The sequence below is a fragment of the Poromitra crassiceps genome (assembly GCF_964638095.1).
Source record: "Poromitra crassiceps genome assembly, chromosome: 20".
NCBI lineage: Eukaryota > Metazoa > Chordata > Actinopteri > Beryciformes > Melamphaidae > Poromitra > Poromitra crassiceps.
The window spans coordinates 24391280-24410522 of NC_139637.1; the positions used below are offsets into that span (position 1 = coordinate 24391280).

Sequence of the window (19243 nt, forward strand, 5' to 3'; positions counted from 1 at the left end):
ACTTCACTTCATATCATATGATTGTTTAATCTGTTATTATTATTGCTACTGTTGTGTCAGCTAGATTTAGCTAGACATATTTTCTGTGAAGCCCTCTGAGACATGCTTGTGAATTAGGGCTATACAAATAAACTTGACTGTGTTTTTTTTCCCTTCACCTAATGATGACAGGACAGCACTATCATACAGTTGTTTGTAGACAAGCACCAAGTAGGAACTAATGTTTTCAGATGATAAAAAAAAATCCAATTTGTATTGTATGTGATTTTTTTTAATAACCCAGTATGATACGAGAAGCAGGTGGCCCCCCGGTATCTTCACATTATCTAATCTGGCCCCTATTCAAAACAAGTTTGGACCGCGCTGATGTAATCCAAGCCAGTCACCTGCATGGCCTGTGTGCTGAGCACCTCTGGCTGACCAGCGATGACCACCGTGTCTCCCTCCGTCTCTCCGTCCATCAGGTCACTGTCTGTTCCCTGCACCCTGTGGCTGCCCTCTACTGGCTCCGCCTCACCTGAATCACCTGGAAATATTATACACCATATGGCCCATAGATCAGCACAAGGGATAGATTCAGGAATCTCTAGGTCAAAGAGCATGTGAGCATGTGACCTGCGTGGTGCGTACCCGTGTCCTGAGCGCTGCTGTTGCTGTCCCGGGCGGTGCCCACAGTGTCATGTTCCGTTTTGTTCTTGCTGGAGCCTCCTTTGCTCCCGAACAGACTGCTGGGCTGGTTCACAATACGGGAGAGCGTCTCCAGAGGCTTCAGGGCAGCATTCACTGTGTTGGCCATGTTGGGACTAAAGCGCGCAGACACACACACACACACACACACAAATCAATATGGTGCCATTCTACAGTGATTTTATACGTTGTAAATATTCCAACAAATTGAAAAGTCTAAAATATTGAACATGCTTGAACACAGCTTTTTTTATGCCAGTATTTTTTGCCAGGCCTAATTGCATTGCTGAAATAGCACTAGTGCCAATACCTAATTGGCCAGTGAAACTAATTAAATATGGTGTAATTAATTTGAGTACCTACCTAGACAAATCCAAGCTGTGAGGCACACGGGCCAAATCGTTGACCAGGCCTTTCTTGAGAAAGAGCCGGATGATGTTATTCATGCCGTTGTGCTGCGTCTTGGCCGCCGCGGTGCTATAGAAGCTGGAGGTGGAGGGGCACGACTCCATGATGGTGCTGATGATACACATCACTGCCTGGAGCCTGAGAGATGAGACGGAGGTGGACAGAGAGAAAGTGAGAAAGGGATTACAATTTTGTATGGAGTTTTTCATACGATTGAGTGATGGTTGCACACCAGTGACCTCACAATAAAATGTTGATACTGCGGATCACGATGAGACAGTTTGATGCAATTCAATACGTCACCTTATCGATATTACAGTGTAAATGAGTGAAATTCTGTGAATTGGGACAACCTATAAAATGCATCTTTTTGTTATTGTGATGTATGATAATGTGCATTACTGACATGGATGAGGGGACAAATTCACTAGTGACACTTGAATGAGTGTTGTTTTCTGATTTATTTCTGATTCAAATACAGGATAGGCAAAAAATAAGCCTTGGCTTCAGCCTATTCCATTTTTCGGTCATTGTTAGTATAAATTGTATTTGTGTGAAATGGTTTGATATGTACATGTATGATGATGTTCTCTTGCTGCATATTCACACAAATTGTTACATTTTGTTTGTGGTTCATTATAACCTATGACCGAAAATAAACCTTTCATTCATTCATTCATAGTTGAAACAAATAAAAATGGGCGTGTACTAGCAGGTGTATTGTTACCTTCATCCAGCCATACTGGCAATGCCGTCTTACCTGGCATGTTTTTCGGTGCCTTCTGCCATCGCCAGCGCCCGACTGAGGGCAGCCTTGACCTCGTTGACCAGGGCCACCTGGGCGTCCGTGCCCGTGCCGGCAGCTGCCAGGCTGGCGAGGAAGAGGCGTGCCAGCGCCGGGGTGTCCTTGTCCTCTGAATTCTGGGTGTGGGGCAGCAAGTGATCAAGCACAAAGGCCAGAACACTGCAGTCCTGCAAGACAGACAGAGGGGGGCAGTCAGTGGAAACACATCGACATTGCTTCCCCTTATTGAAAGAAGAAAATAAATCAAGATAAAAAAAACCATTTAGGATAAAAACCATTTAGGATTAAAACATGACTATGCAGTAGGGATGTCACGATACTATAATTTCTACTTCGATACCGATACCCAGGAAAATATCGATACTCAATACCATTTTCGATACCACGGGAAGGGGGGATGATGACACATCAAGAGGCATAAAAATAAAGTTAGACAGATGGACGGACAGACGCTCACTTCTCCATAATCTAGACCTGATCAAACTTTGAATTTAGACAGCAGATTAGCCCTGCTCTAGCCATCAGAACACGTTTAGCTTGTTGAAGCAACAGATACCCACCAATGATAGAGAGGGAACAATCAGAAATTTTTTTCATTAAAAGAAAGCACTGATGGTATCAAAACTGTTGCAAATGAGTATTGTACCCGTTTCAAATTTTTTGTATTGACTCTTATCGATACCTTTGACAACCCTACTATGCAGAATTATGATAAACCACCCACCTCCTTAATAAGCTCAGACTGTCCAGCCGTGTAGCAGTAGGATGCGATTAGTGTAGCGATGCCCACGTAGGAGCGCACCAGCTCGGCCAGGAGTCTTAGGATGGTGGAGGTGGGCATCAGAGGTTTGCTGGCCTTGGCCTTGGCCGCTTTGCCCTCCTCTGAGCTGGCACCCTTCTCTCCCTCCTGCTCTTTCTTCTCCTCCCGCATCTCCTCCGGCGTGGAGGCTGACACCGGGGTGAGGACGCCAAGAGGAGAGGAGAAACAAGAGGGTAAAGCCAAACTGATGTGGTGCGAGGGCACATGATCAATTAGTTCAACGAGGACATTCAAAATAATAATCAATGTCAACCGGCTCGGGCTCACCTTCACCCTGTGGTGTGCCAGACTGGGAAGACTCGGCCACACCTCCGTCAGCAGCAAACACTTGCGCCTGAGAGAAAGGGGGACATGTTGCCAACATCAACTGAGGACATTTCATACCTTTGCTACACAGCGATGTAGGGACTTGGGACTTGATTCACACTTAAGTCACACACACAGTGACTTCAGACTTGACTTCAGACTCGTCCTCAAAGACTTGACACTTGACTTGGACTTGAAGGTTTGGGACTTGTGAAGAATCTTTATTTGTGTTGGTCCTTTAACATTACGGAAATGTCTACTAATCATTGCTGATGCTGTATTCTAATAGACAAGGAGGGATGATAATACAGTACATGCTTTGAATTGCTTAGTTTGAGCTGCAGTGTTCTAAGCAGACCAGAAAGCATGCAGGAGATGGTAGAACACTCATCCATAGGGACTTGAGACTTGACTCTCAAAGACTTGAGACTTGACTTGGAACCAAAGACTTGAACTTGCAAAAAAATGACTTGTGAGCATCCGTGTTGCTACACACACGATCAGTATGAAAACAGCCCGACTCCTCGCGTAGACTCACGTTGATATGGAACGCAGACTGCTCAAAGTCGCTGGGCTGCCGGGTGAGTCTGTACTGCTGGTAAACATCGTCGCCCACATCCTGCAGGATCTGGCACAGGTCCTGACCTCCAGGCACTGCCACCGGGGGGCGCTCCTCTGGACGCTCGGCTGCAACCACACACACCCCACACTCAGTTGAAATGCTCAAAGAACAATTTCCATTAAATATAAGAAATAAACGGTCAAAACAAACACGGTTGCGTGTCTTACGCTCTTCGGGTGGTGCATGGTAGGCAGCCAGAGCGTTGAGCATGTCGTAGATGACCTCCTTGATGGTGTCAGGGATGGGCGGTAGTGGGGACAGCTTGAGAGGAGTGGTCTTCACCAGCTGCACAGCATTGGGCCCCTTGATTCGCAGGTTCTCAAACTCATCGTCAGAGGCTGAAGAGAGGATTGGATAGAAGGATGAGGATTAGAGCTGCTGAAAATAATCGATTCAGAGATGCATCGCGATGCTTAATAGGACGATTCTGAATCGATTAACAAATATCAAAAATCGATTATTTAACCAAAAAAAAAAAAAAAAAAAAAAAAATTATAATCAAATAAAATAGAATGTAAGTACATGCAGTTGTTTATTTTAATTATGGATCATAATACAATGCAATTCCAAATGCACTTTTATTTTAAAAGTAGCCACACAGTGAGAAAAAAGAAAGTGAGAAAAAATAAATCATGTATTGCGGAAAAAGTGATGCAACGATTTAAGATGCATCGCGATGCATCGAGATGCATCGTATAATCGAATCGAATCGTAGACTTGTATAATCGAATCGTATCGAATCGTGAGATCAGTGAAGATGCACAGCTCTAATGAGGATCAGCGAGAAGGAACACACACACCTAAACACTTCTGACGGGCGGGTTTAGAATATTTTTCCAAGACAAAACCTCAACTCTTAATCAAAAGTGACCGGATATACAGAAGGGCAGCTCACAAACCCACCTGTGCCGGCTCCACGGGGTGCAGGCAGGGCAATGCGGACACAGTTGTTGGCGGTTTCAGCAAAGCAGTCGGGGTTGCGGCAGGCAGCAGGACCCAGGACCCGCAAGATATAGTTGATCTCCCGGGAACCAAGGCTGCCCGACACCACACCTGAGGTGGTGCTACCTGCTCCACTGGTCACTGCTGACCTCACCACCTACAGGGGCAGATTGCCATGGAGGAGATGTTTTATGTTGTCAGTTACAGTTTAGGAGTACCATGTTTAAATATATCAAAATAGCATTTTTAGCTCAAATAAATAAAGTGTTGATGAAAAACAAGCTGACAGTATATCTCAAGATATTGTGACCCCACTGGGAGTTGGGAGACCTAAAAGAGAAATGCCCCCGAACCTTCTCCATGGTGTGTCTGAGTGTGGCTGGATCCTCGATGATGTGTCTGAAGAGCAGGGTGACCAGCGGGGTGAAGCCGTTGAAGCCCGAGCCTTGCGTCAGCCCCAGGATCATGCGCGTGCTCTTCAGCTCGGCGAACATCATGGCGTAGTGGTGGGTGCGCGTCAGGCGCAGGCAGAGACGCAGCGTGGCGTGGAGCGTGTCCGGGTCCACGGGCACGCTGATCATACTGACGCAGGCTCGGATCAGAACCGTGGTCATGTCCTCGCTCAGGCCCTGCACCACGATGTCGGAGCCCTGCGAGTGGTCCGACTCCACCACGGAGGAGGATGGAGGAGGAGCAGAGGGGGTCTCCTTCAGCTGGGTGCTGGAATCATCCTTAGGCGCACTCATCTCCACTGCTGCCACCGAGTCTGCTGAGAAAATGTTTTAAACCATATTACACTGACTATTTCAAAGCACAAATGCACTTAAAGTCCCTGGAAACCAGAAATATTTTTTTTTATTATTTAGCATTTTGAGTTAATCACATCACAGGAACCTATGTTAATAAGCCACCATCCAAATTTGAACGATGATGAACGTCGCAAAGTATGACAGTCATGGCAAAAGTCATGAGAATCAATTAGATTTTAGAGTGTATTTTCTCCCGCGGACTGTGTGGGCGTGTCCCATCTGCAGCAGGTCTCCGAGAGAGAGAGAGAGAGAGAGAGAGAGAGAAACGGAGACTCTCCGTTTCCCTCTCCGTCGGAGAGAGAGATGGTGTGTGTGTGTTCGCGCGTTGCTCGGAGAGAGGAAGACATCTCTGCCGCTGCGAGTGCACAGCGCTACTGTGTGTGTGCGCGCGTGCATGCGATTCGATTAAATCTTATGACGTGATAAGATCATGCATTTTAGCACTGCGCGCACCGCTCTCTTCAATGAGGAAATGGAAATCCAGACCTTGTAGAAAAGTGTCGATTTTTGGGGTTAGGGTTGAAAGTAATGTAAACCAGTTTCTGAGGCACACAATTACGGTACTCACATAAGACCCTAAATTTAATAGTTAGAAGGTTTTTGTGGATTTTGGTTTCCAGGGACTGTAAGTCTCATTTCGACATACAGGTTAACAGTGTTGACTGTCGCCGCCATTACCTGGGTCAGTCTGTGTCTCCTCTGCCTTGCTTCGGTCTGCCTCCTCTCTCTCAGTGTCCGTCATGCTCATGCTGCATGTCTTGGCAGGCTTGGGCATGCGAGGCACTCTCTGGACCGTGAGCATCACTGGCCTCCTGTTACCCGTCTCCTCGTTCACCTTGCCAGGCACAAAGACAAGTTCAACTTTACTTACCAAACACAATTTAACTAACAGGAAGGACATGGATTTTCTTCTTCTTCTTTCTATTTTTGGGGGTTATTGTTTGACAGAACAGTTAAAAGCTAATTTATACTAACTGCGGAGTGTCCGGTGTTCGCGGAGCGGAGGCTCTGTGCGGTGCTCCGCACAGGCTCTGCGGGAGGACTGCACGGAGCTCCGCGCTCCTCTCAAAAAATGTAACTCCGCGGGGCCCGCCGCAAGCTCGTGCAGTCAATTCCGAGGCTATGATTGGCTAATGTTTGCTATGGTTTGTATAGGGAAGAAGCCTCCACAAACTGACCGGCAAAATCAGTGCAAAATGAACGGGTTTGAGCATCGCCACATGAGTGAGGGAGCAACATGATCCTTTTCTCACAGTCATGAGGGAGCCCATTTTAGAGTGAATAGCCTACAATTTACTACGTCAATAAAAACGATTTGAGATCGAAAAAATTTAATGCAAAGCACAAAAACAAGAAGACAACAAACTTACCGTAAATTCCGGACTATAAGACGCACCGGTCTATAAGCCGCGGGACCAAAATTGACTATTTTTTTCTTCTATAAGCCGCACCGGTCTATAAGCCGCGGGTGTTTTGATGTTTAATTACCATATGAAAGGGTTCGTGCACAGAGAGGAATGTCGGGAAATAGATGGCTGTTTGGGGAAGCTCCCATTTATTAACATTTCAACAAAACAAAACAAAAGTCAGGTCACTAATCCCCAGACAAAATCACACAACAATAGGCTATATGTGCAGCAAACCTGTAACCAGAGAAGTCAAGTCACTAATCCTCGTCTTCCTCTTCTTCCTGCGTATTGAAACCACCAAAGTCCTCATCTTCAGTGTCGGAAACGAACAGGTTCAGGGTGGCTTCGTCAACCACTCTCCTCTCTCCTTCATTGTCACTCAAAACCAACGAACTCCTCTTCGTCACTGTCGGCATCGAACAGCCTCTGAAGCCTCTGACGGCCCTCAGCGCCAGCTGTGGCGGCTCATCCTCTTCATCCCGCAGCAGTCCAGCGTTTTGGAACCCGTTGGTGATTGTGGATGTTTTCACACTCCTATAATATTCCGTGCTGAGACAGTTCCTCCTGCTGCACCGTCCAACGCCTCACCATTGACTCATCGATGCCCAGGTTACGCGCGGCTGCTCTGTTTCCCTCTTTTAATGCGAGATTGACTGCTTTCAACTTGAAAGCTGCCTCGTGTAAATTTCTGCGTACCTTCCCCATGGTAAGTGAGAGTGTTGCTTCTACTGCTCGTTCTCATGCTGTCGAGAACGAGCAAAGCTTTTTTTTGGTGAAAGAATCCTCCAGGGCGCTTCTTGTTAACAGTCCGAGTGAGTGGCAGGTCGAACGTCAAAGGCACTTCATCCATATTTATGATCTGCTCCGGTTCGATGGAATATTCCTTGATCTTCCTTTGTGTGAATTCGCCGAAGTTTGTGATTTTCTCCTGGTAGTCGGGGGAGGGAGTTGATGGCCGAGTGGCCGTTTGCTTACCGTAATTACCATATGTAAGTGGTCACGCACAGAGGGGATTGTCGGGAAAGAGATGGCTGTTTGAGGAAGCTCCCATTTACCGTATTACCGTAACATTTCAACAAAACAACATAACACAACACCACCGTTGTTTATTTTTACAGTGCACACAGTGTCCGCGGTGTGGTGAAAAGAGGGCAAGAGAGGAAATTAAAACAGAAGTGGATTTATAGTTAGAAAGAGTGCTAAAAAAGAGAGATTTTTTTTTTTTTTTCTGAAAAAATCCATAGATAAGACGCACCGTTATATAAGCCGCAGGGGCCAAAAAACGGGAAAAAAGCCGCGGCTTATAGTCCGGAATTTACGGTACTTGCTAAAAACAAAGTGAAAATAGCCTACAATTGCACTAGGATTGATTATTCGCCGATATAAATCAGGATCACACACGGAAGAACTGATGTGACATTTGCATTCTCGCTAAAAATACAACGGGAGCCTGGAGGGGGATTCTCCGCTCTCCGCAGACACTGCACTCCTACCGTATTTACCATAAAAAGATGTGCCTCTGCGGAGAGAACGGTCTTACCGCGGACACCGGACACTCCGCAGTCAGTATAAATTTGCTTTAATAGTGTTGGTCCATACCTGCACCATGGTGTTAAACTGCACGGTGTATCTCCTGCGTCCGGCTGTGAAGCGGACACTGCTCTCCCCTGCCCTCCACGCCGAGTCGATGGTGCTATTGTTTGAAGCGCTGTAGCTGCACCAGCGGCCTGAGCGGTCATCAAACCATCTCCAGTTATTGCCGTTAGGCTGCAGGTACTGGAGGGAGACCAAAAGTAGTCAAGTCAAGTTTATTTGTATAGCGCATTTCATACACAGAGGCAACTCAAAGTGCTTCACATAAAATGGATGACAGAAGAAAATAAAAGAATAAAAGAAGAGGATAAAATAGATATTTAAAAGCATCACAACCGAACTTTGAAAAACAGCATAAAAAGTGCGTTAAGCGACAAGCGTAGTAGTTGCAAAAATAGCTCAAAACTTACAGAGGACTTGAAACATCATTGGGTTTGCATAAAATCAGATAATATTTGTTCAGTTGGTAGATCATGGCTATATAAGAAAACATGTTTAATGACTTAGTTTTCTTGTAATAGAATACCTTTTAAACCTATAATTTTACACCTCCTTTCGCAGAGCCCAGGCCTGGATATGATGTTATTTATCTTTAAACTGCAGTTTTACGCAAAGTATATCATGAGTGGCTACATCAACGCATCAACTGCACCCCAGAGAGCGGTGCTCGATGACTTCCGTTACTGGTGCCCGTCGACAACCAGGCCGTTTGAGATACTCAGAATCCACTTTGACTTACACCTTCCCATTCATTCATATGGTTGTGTTCGGCCACTTCATTTACAACTATGGCTTTGTTTAATTGGGCTGAATTTTTACCTTGTTCATTTGTGCTCTGCGCTTGGAGGAGACCGCCATCTTCTCATAGAAGTCAATGATCAACAGTACTGGGGTGATCCACCTGTAAGAGAAAACGGGACAAGATAAATAGATAACCTTACTATTGCAGGTTAATCATGGTGAACAGCTAGTGTGTCTTGTTAATGATCCTAATCTGTCGGCTCCGTAGAAAGAGATGTGTCTGTAGAAGCGGTGCAGCAGGACTCACTTTGGTGTCTGGATGTCCTTCTGTTCTTTGGCAGCCTGCAGACAGGGCTGCACCACCTCCAGGAGCTTAATCAGCATATCAAGTATCCCGCTGTTCTCCACCACTCTGGCACACAACAACTTCAGCTCCTTCAGGAAGAGGAGGAGGAGGAGGAAAAAGAAAAGGACACAAATGTGAAACTCCGGGATGTGTGTTACTTAACGATTACGGGAAAGTGATTCCGCGTTTAGCGAGTGTGTGAATATTCACAGGGTACAATATCGCAGTGGTTCTCAACATTTTTCACATGAAGGACCCCTAAACTGACAAAGATTAAGACCACGGACGCCCATTTGATAGGATTTTAATAAGATTTTTAGATGTTTTATTACAGAAAGTGTATAAAACCCATGACCAAAATAGTCATTGTGTTACTTATGAATGGAATTATAGCGAAAATAAATCACCCCGCTTTTGGCTGGGGACCCCCTGGAACCCCTGGGGGTCCCCGGACGCCCATTTGAGAACCACTGCAATATTGTATGTGGCGTTTGTGTCGTTACCTCAAAGAGCAGTGTGAGCAGCAGAATTCGAGTTGCCAGTTTGGAGGCCTGGGGCAGCGTGGCCATCTGCCTGGTCCACTCGGACACCGTCTTGGTGTCGCTGGTGGTCAGGGGCACCGCCGCTTTGATCAGAACATCTGCTGCATCCCACACCTACACACACACAACACGCACACCATCAGGCTGATAACACACACAGATCTGACATCCTCTGGGCAATTTAAATCTCTAATTTCCACTTCCTGTTTACTCTACTGTTACAGGGTGTGTTAAGTTTCATCAAGTTTCAACACATGTGGTGCAAGGAGCACAACCCCTGAAGCCGTGGAATGAAAGAATGGAAATGGTCTTATCTAATGAATCAATCAAACTAAGAATTGGAGGGTCTCCTTCTTCAGGACCAGCCCAACAGTCCACTACACACAGATTAAGAACTGTATGACGACACTCCAAGAAAGAATAATGATGTTCTGATAGCTCTCTTACTTATTAGGTACTTGATATATTATTATGCAACCATTATTTTGTTCATCCCCCCTGCAATTAAAGAGAAACCTTCCTCCAAAAAGATCAGCGACTAATTGCAGTCTAGGCCTAATTGTAGTCTAGGCCTAATTGTAGAGACTGCTACTGCAATCTGCTACTGGCTGATCAGGTACCTTATCATGGCACCAAAAGACATCCAGAGACCACTTCATCAAATCTTCTTGGAGCACAAAATGCATCACATGTAAAAGGTAGTACCAGCCTCTAACCACTAGGTGATTCACTTCTCTCCTATTTTCCTTGGGAGTGTCATCATCCACTGACCTGGTGCACAACTTGTCCCAGGATGAGGTCTCTGTACTCGGGGCCGCTCCTCTTGATGGCCGTCATCAGCAGGTCACAGAGGCGGTAGACGGTGTCGGGCAGCTCGTCCAGCAGGTGGAAGCAGCCGGGCAGCATGGAGTCGGTGAAGGTGTGCAGCTCCTGGGGGTCCAGGGGCTCCGCCTCCATGAAGCGCTCCAGGCAGCGGGCCTCCTCCTCCTCCGCCCGCTCCCTGGCTCGCCTGTCGTCTTCCTCGCGCCGACGAGCCGCCTCCTGAGGGGGGAGACAGAGAGCCAGAGAGACAGAGACGATCACGTCAACAGCTTAGGTTGCCTAATAAGTGGGCCCGGTTCTCCATTCATGAGGTTTCATTCAGCCACAGGTTGTGTTCTTGAGGACGGCGCACCTCAGGAGAGTCAGAGCGTTGCTCCATGCTGACCTCTTGACCGAGTGACATGGCAATGGCCCTCATCATCTGGTCCTCTTCAGACATGGTCAGGTCCTAGTAGACACACAAGGCGAGAGGAGCAAAAATGTCAGCCGCCTGGGTTTCGCCTCGTGTAAAGATGGGAAGAACGGAAAAGAGATTTGTGCATTTCTGTTGGTGTCGTCGTCTTACCCTGACGGCTCCACTGAGAAGGGGGGGAGGATGCGTGAGCAGGTACTCCGTGGCCTGCTCCATGGTACTGGTGTTGAGCAAGGCCTCCATGGCATGCTCTCTCGAGAAGCCCATGTCCATCAGCTGGAGGAGCAGCACAGAAGAAAAAGGAGGTCAGGTTAGAGAAGTGGACAGAGAGATGGTCAAGAACGAAGGGCAAAGGAAAAGAACAGGGGATGATGAGCCCCCCAAAGGATAAGGGCTGGACAAAAGAGTCATAAAGGTCATGAAGGGCGAGGAAAAGTCAGTTCTGTTATGATTATGAAAGTCGAGGAAACATTCCTCCACATCTTCCTTCTCCTCACTTTCATTTTTATTTTAATAGCAGTCGAGTGGCCTCAGCCACCCGTTCTCCACAAAGCATCTCTCATCACAGAACTGTTTCCTTGCCACCACTATTCTTCTCATCCTCAACCTCACACCTTGAATTCCCCTTAATCGGATTAAAATCCTCCTTAGCCGTTTTCTAGCTCAATTAAGTCTTCCCTCTCTTCACACTTTCTTTTCTTTTAATCTTTGCTCCCTCGCTCTCCTGCCAACTTCTCCCCCTTCTTCCCTGATGGCTCTTATACCTGCTGGAGCTGCTGCTGGCGGGACTGTGGGAGGCTCCCTCTGTCCCTTTCCTGTCACAAGAGAAATGGGCGTCCCACAATTCAGTTCATGCAGAATATGGGGGAGGAACACAGCAGCTCTGTTTTTACTTCATCTCACTTCAACACGGCCACCTAGATGAGCCAATTACGCAGTTGACCTGTATAGTGTTAAAACTGCCTGCAGCAGTAACGCGCAGCAAACGGCCCGATACTGACGAGGCTGCAGGAACAAACCACAGTTGGGCCAGTGGGACAATCTGTCAAAACTACAAACAACTGAAGAGCGAAAATACATAAATAAAATACATACAATTAAAATGAAATGTATCACAATGTGGCACAATGATGCGTACACACACACACAACACCTAATGTGCAAACAGCAAATTCAGGGTTTTCCCTGCCATTAGAATACTAGAATACTAGAATACTACACCGGACCTGACCTGCAAAACCGGAAATCGACCCAACCCTAGTCTCTGGTCAACTTTCTTTAGCATCTTAAGATGATCGATTGTAACGATAAGTGAAATAAATTAAGTGACTCTTAGCTGTCCTGTAAACGGAGGCAGAGTCACAGCATGCTGTCTGATAGAGGACGACGAGTGGTCGGTACTGCAGGGGAGATAGATAGTAGGTCAGTGAGGACGTGTCACTCACTGACATTTGTCATTCCTAAATTCTCAGTTTGAAGATGAGTAACTTGTTTTGAGTTTTGGGGAAATTCTGTTTGTTATCATCTGTTCTGTCTAGGGGTGGGACAAAATATCGATACTCACGGTATCGCGATATTTCCACTTGCGATACGTTATCGATACACTGGCACCAAGTATCGATATGTTTATTAAAATTTTTTTTTTTTTTTTTTTTTTTTTTAATAAACAGGCTAAAATATTATGCTGTGTGTGGTAGTTGAAACATAGTTTCAAGTTGACGTTTATTTATGTTTGTAGTTGAAACAAAAACATAAATACTGTAGGCTACATGAATGGAAATGTTTGATCATTAATATCTTTTAGAAATTATATAGGTAGGTAGGTTATATAGGTTTTCTTGTTTTAATAATAATAATAAAAAGACTTAATGTGTAACTTTTCCTCCGTGGTATCGAAAATGGTATGAGTGAGTGAGTGAACTCTGAGAGAGTTCATGTCAATTCTGCTAATAAATACATAATACCTGCTTATTGCCTTTTAGGGGTATTTTTTTCTCTTCAGTTACACAGGTATCGTGATGTATCGTCTTCCAATATATCGATTATCGCAGTATCGCAGTATCGTGATAATATCGTTATCGGGGGCCAAGTATCGTGACGATATCGTATCGTGAGCTACTCAGCGATTCCCACCCCTAGTTCTGTCAATAGACCACACACCCCGCCTCCCACCCAAGCGCTTCACAAAGCCAGGGGAAACCCTGGCAATGAAGGAACTAGGGTTGGCACGATGGACGATGGCATCGACCATCGTGATTGGCCGACCCCCCATCGACCTCTGAGCCTTCTACATCGGATCATCGTGATTAATTATCTGTTCGAAATAAATTTGTGCCGTTTTAATCATAAAAAATACCAAGTCCACTTACCGTGACGCGTGGGGGACGCGCCGGCGGCATTAAACGAGCGCTCCCAGTTCAGACTCAGAGAAGCCTCCCCTCCCCCTCCTCCTCTCTAGTGCTTCTCTGCACTGGGAGGCGCGCTTGTTTAATGTCGCCGGGGCGTCCCCCGTGCATGAGAAGTCAGTTCTTTTGTTGCAAACACTTTTAAGACAAAGAAGAAACTTCACGTTCTTTCCTGTTTTCAACCCAAAGTGATTACAAGTCTTCAACTGTGAATTTAACTCGCCTGTTTCCAAAGTGAAAGTTGAAGTCGCTCACAGCAGCAGCCTCAACGCTAGCCTAGGTAAACCCAGCCCCCACGTGATCTGCTCTCAGAGTTCCCAGTCACTAGTGTAGTGACTGAGAACAGGTCTGAGAGCAGGTCACGTGGAGGCTGGGTTCACCCAGGCTACCTCAACGCTAGACTCGTATGAATGACTGATCAGTCTCGCGTTGAGGCTACAGCAGCAGCTGTGTTTCTCTCTCAACTCTCCTCTCGTCAAATCGCTCTCATTAGGTTCAAAAGCCCACGCGAATCTAACGTTATATCAGCCAGTAATTCAGTCAGTTTACTGCCAGCTAGTTAAATTCAACACACACGTTGTTGGTGAGGACCTGTAACGTTAACAGAGGACCTGTAACGTTAACATTTTGTTATTTGCGCCGTTCAAATTGCTGGTACTGCTTCATTCAGTCGCCTGGCTCTGTGCTGTTAGCACAGAGGCTAATAGTAGCCTATCGAAGCCCGCTGGTCTCCGTGAAGAGCTCAGCTGTCCAGTTGTTAATGAACGCATTGCAATGAATGGCATTACCGCACCGCAGCGACTTCATAAATGATTAATTATTCCCCCCACCCGCGCCAATGACGATGCCATCGTGGATCACGATGGTTCACTGTGGAATAATCACGATGGATAATTTACTGACATCGCACAACCCTAGAAGGAACAGACAAAACCGGTGTCAGAGCTTCAGACAGCGTTTTCCCCCCATACCTGTGTGAGCTGGGCCTGGTTGACCTGAGGTTCACGGCGTGGGGTGGAGTTGCTGGAGTCATCAGCAGATCCTCCTCCTCCTCCTGCTGGGGCTGCAGGAGCTGTTCCAGCCGCTGGTGGTCCCTCTCCAGCTGTCACAGCAGCAGCCGCAGCAGCAGCAGCAGCAGCAGCGGCGGCGGCGGCAACAGCAGCAGCAGTTCCAGGTGCAGGGGTGGGGGCCACGGGCCCCGTGGTGGAGGCCCCCCCCTCCTCCTCTGGGCGCACCGTGCCCTCTCTCTCCTTGGCCAGGCGCTCCTGGATCACAGGCTCCCCTCTCAGTATGTGGCAGAGGATGGCCAGCATGGACTCAGCCATCCTGCCTCCGTACACCTTCAGGGGCTTCCTGTTCCAGAGGCTGCGGATGCAGTTGAACGCCGCCTTTGGGAAGGAAAATGTGGGTTTTTATTTATTACAATAATATTAATATTATGAATAAATAATATGTATTACAATAATATTAATATTATGAATAAATCATATTTATTACAATAATATTAATATTATGACTAAATAATATTTATTACAATAATATTAATATTATGAATAAATAATATTTATTACAATAAGATTAATATTATGAATAAATAATATTTATTACAATAATATTCATATTACTATTTGTTACAATAACAACATACATGTGTGGTATGTCTACTACCCACCAGTGAAATTAGTAACATAAACCCATAGGGATTCTCACACAAACGCTGTGAGATACGAAGCAATTCTATAGTCAGTGCTCTACCTACTAAAGGTGATGGACACTGACCTTTTGCGTGACTATGAGGAAGCGCAGGGCACTGAACTGGGGCATGGTAGGGGTGATCCCGGGCACTTTGGCTGGCAGGGAGTGGGGCGAGTCCAGCACAGTGCTGGGGTTCACCATCTTCTCCACCAGCATTAGCCAGGCATCCAGGAACTCCCCTGTGCCATCTGGCAGATCAGTGTGCTCCAAGCCCTCAGACACAGGCACCTTACCGCCCATGGACAGGGCCCAGTTAAATGTCCTACACAGAGAGGGAGAAACAAGGCCAATACGACTGCTGTTAAAAATATATACAGTATATTTGGGGCATTGCCGGTATTAGCACGCTAACAAAACAGAATATTGTCCTTCATCTTGATATATCACTGCTAAGTGTGATGGGCAGCAGCACACTCACTCAAACAGGGCATCGTGCCCCCCGGAGCAGAAGAACTTCTGCAGCATCAGGTGGTAGGGGTACTTCCTCTCATCAAACAGCATGGGAGAGGTGAAGCCCACAGAGCAGATGAAGAAGGTCAGCCTGCGAGAAGAAAAACACCAGGTCACCGCTGCTGCTGTGTGCAATGCATCATAGTTAAGATAGACATCACTTGTCCTCCTCAGCCTACAATGACGTCTTTAAAAAACTGTTCCTCGAAGCTTTATGGACAAAACCAACATGCTCCGCCTCACAAGTGGGGGGGGGTGGGGCACCACCGTAAGCTGCTGAGGACACCATCTTCTCTGGCAAACACACACTAAGGACTACATCTCAAGAAGTCATGTGACTTCATGCCATGTGTTTGTCATGTGACTTTTCTTGCCAGAGTTACTTCCTGCTGCATTTACAACTGATGATGGTGTGTGGATGAACACCGAAACGTCTTGTTTTATATCGTTTTTTTAGTCCAGTGTTTTTAATAATAAATTATTTTTAAAACTTCCATTACCTGGATGTCTGAGAAATGAACTTACACAGACAATAGTAAAAAAAGGGGGGAAAGTAGGTGGAGCGGGCTATGCTTACCTAAAGTGAGGGGTGGGTGTGTAGGGTGGAGGGTGTGGGCTATGCTTACCTAAAGTGAGGGGTGGGTGTGTAGGGTGGAGGGTGTGGGCTATGCTTACCTAAAGCGAGGGGTGGGTGTGTAGGGTGGAGGGTGTGGGCTATGCTTACCTAAAGCGAGGGGTGGGGGTGTAGGGTGGAGGCTGCCAGCTCAGACCCTTGGTGAGGAGCTTGGTGAGGGACGAGGCGGTGGCGCGGGCAGCGGGCGTGGGGGTGGTGCCCGTGCTGGTGGCGTGGTGGGAGCGGCGCTGGCGCACCGGGGACCCCACACACAGCTTGACAAGCAGGCCGAAGAGCTCAGCCAGAGCCCTGCCTAGACGAGACGAGGCTGGAGAAAGACAGGGACGAGGGGGTTAGTGAGAGGATGGAGAATTAAGAGTTAATGTCAATAATTTAACTTATAGTAAAAAAATAAAAAATACTGAATGACATTTGAGTCCCCATATAATCTCTCAAATAATAAACACAAATGGAACAAAGCTGATTTCTACTCACCAGAGAGCAGTGGTTTGATTTGCTTGATGCGAGTGGCCATAGCTGGGCTAAGTTTGGACTTGGCCTTGGGATCGGTGGTAGTGGGCTCATCAGTCTCCATGGGGGCCAGGGTGTCTCCATCTAGGCCCATGCCTTCCAGCAGCCCCCCAGCAGATGCATCCACAGCTGGTGCATCAGACTCAGCTGAGGAGGGTGAACAAGAGAGTTGACCAAGGGACAATTGTCAGAATTGATCCAAGGAACATGGCTGGGCAACGTTGTAATAGTCAAGTAGGGCTGTCCTGACGCGTCAATGCAGTCAACGTCGACGACTACGTAAAAGGCGTCGACTTGCATAACGTGCACCGATGCATCAAAATGAAGTGAAGCAAAGATAATTAATATAGTAGATAACTACGTTCCAATATCAGATTTCAAAATAAAAGTTTTTAATGTCTTCTGCGTGCGTTAGACTTGTGTAGAATGGTTTTTATTTAGGAAAGAAAATCAGACCGGAAGTCATATTGTTGTTCTCGGCTAGTGGAAGCGTTTTAACGGACGTTTTGATCACGCATACAGTAGGATTATCAACACATGGAACGTGTCTGTTAGTATAACGTTGGTCACTTACAGGGATGTAAACTAGTCACCTTTAGGTGACAGCCACCTTTTTCATCCTAAAATAGGAGGATTTCTGAGTGGTTTTATGTCTGCCCTGGTATCCGTCACCTTTTTCACTAGCCATGACATTTGCATCCCTGCTTTGCCAGTGATTATCTTAACTGCATATTACTCCAGTTTAAACATTAATCTGTCAGCAATCCTTTTGAATTTGAGGTTCAGTATATATATATATAAAAGAAATTGTTAGATTAATCGACTAATCTGAAAAATAGTCGTTAGATGAATCAAAGATAATGGTTTGGGACAGCCCTAAGTCAAGTCAAACGGCTTCATTACCAGCTTTCCTGGAGCCAGAGGGTGTGGCTGCTACAGTGCTGCCAGATGGCTTCTCCTCCTTGGGCACCAGTTTCTGCATGTCGGCCTGGCCAAACTCACAGCCTGGAGGCAGACTGTTAACACAGACATGAGAGAGGCTTATATAGCTGACTGAAAGCAGAGTGAAGAGAGAAGGTGGGACAGGTAAGAGTAGTCAGAGACTCACCTGTTGGGTGTGCACAGGGAGAGCAGCACGGTGCTCTCCCACACCAGAGAGCAGTAGAGCTGGCTCAGCTTGTTGAGGACACTCAGACCGAGCTGGGAGCCCCACTGGTTCACTGAGATGGCCCTGATCTCACTCTGCACAGAAGAAGGAAGACACACGTTTAAGAACAACAATCCATCTTTCCTCTACATTCATTTAGCCATAATGCCAATGTAAATAAATACCATGGAAAAGAACCATCTGGTCTCATTTCTGATCACAATTGTCCATATATCATAACATAAATATCTAACATGCTGTTCTTAAACCAAAACAACTTAGAGGAATGGATCCTGCAATAGGCCCAGGAGCAAGCCTCGATATACAACCAAAATAAATTAGCCAGGTGGATAACTTCTAAAACAGCAACTGCTGATAAGGACAAAATAACAGCAACAACAGATATATAAATATAAAGAACGTCAAAGAAACACATCAATATGTACCTGTCCAACCCTGCAAGTATGGACAAACATGAGGATGTAGGCGTGCGCTGCGGTCAGCGCGTGCAGCAGTGGCGTGGCGCGGGCAGAGAGCGTGGCGTCGGTGACATGGCCGGCGTTGGCCAGCTCTCTGAGGAGCACAGAGCCGCCGGGCACCTCGATGGGTCGGTGGAGAGGCTCCAGGGCTGTCAGGATGCTATCCAGCTGGCACAGGCCCTCCTGGAGCACCTTGGGCTCATGAGACAGGGTCTAGAGGGGGAAGGAAGGAAGAGGAAGCTTGCTTCAGTCTCAATCCAAAGTGATCAGACCACCACACCAGTGATGATGATTAGTTTTGTCTCACCAGTATGGACTTGCAGACACCGGCCACAGCTTGGCAGGCAGCAGAGGTGGGGAAGTCTATGGGCAAGTTGGGCAGGCCCAGGATAGAAACTAGGGGTAGAAGCCCCTTCTGGTTGACAAACTCCTGACAGTGGTCGTCTGTGGTATTGTTGCTCAGTATGGACTCCACAAACTTCATCTGGAAAACATAACGCATCCAAAAATCATTGACTGAACTAAAGCTTTAGGTGTGCACTCCTTAGTGGTGCAGGGTAGGCTAGGCTATGTAGAATGGGTAGGACTTTTATGTCTCG

The 19243-nt window shown here is 46.6% G+C and overlaps 1 protein-coding gene across 1 annotated transcript in view; it reads right to left on the minus strand.

Moving 5' to 3' along the window:
* huwe1 (HECT, UBA and WWE domain containing E3 ubiquitin protein ligase 1) overlaps nt 1–19243 on the minus strand; it is a 74975-nt gene that overhangs the window by 27937 nt on the left and 27795 nt on the right. Inside the window, exons 25-52 of the mRNA XM_083657007.1 lie at nt 18952–19128; nt 18612–18857; nt 18127–18260; nt 17922–18034; nt 16983–17165; nt 16599–16815; nt 15843–15965; nt 15449–15686; nt 14641–15057; nt 12029–12079; nt 11418–11540; nt 11205–11300; nt 10802–11071; nt 9992–10144; nt 9450–9577; nt 9221–9302; nt 8408–8584; nt 6078–6234; nt 4944–5359; nt 4552–4747; nt 3816–3986; nt 3565–3713; nt 2988–3054; nt 2625–2848; nt 1856–2067; nt 1051–1233; nt 631–803; nt 387–526 (exon numbers count right to left, since the gene is read on the minus strand). Coding sequence (XP_083513133.1) covers nt 387–526; nt 631–803; nt 1051–1233; nt 1856–2067; nt 2625–2848; nt 2988–3054; nt 3565–3713; nt 3816–3986; nt 4552–4747; nt 4944–5359; nt 6078–6234; nt 8408–8584; nt 9221–9302; nt 9450–9577; nt 9992–10144; nt 10802–11071; nt 11205–11300; nt 11418–11540; nt 12029–12079; nt 14641–15057; nt 15449–15686; nt 15843–15965; nt 16599–16815; nt 16983–17165; nt 17922–18034; nt 18127–18260; nt 18612–18857; nt 18952–19128 — 5016 coding nt within the window. The remainder of the gene's footprint in view (nt 1–386; nt 527–630; nt 804–1050; nt 1234–1855; nt 2068–2624; nt 2849–2987; nt 3055–3564; nt 3714–3815; nt 3987–4551; nt 4748–4943; nt 5360–6077; nt 6235–8407; nt 8585–9220; nt 9303–9449; nt 9578–9991; nt 10145–10801; nt 11072–11204; nt 11301–11417; nt 11541–12028; nt 12080–14640; nt 15058–15448; nt 15687–15842; nt 15966–16598; nt 16816–16982; nt 17166–17921; nt 18035–18126; nt 18261–18611; nt 18858–18951; nt 19129–19243) is intronic.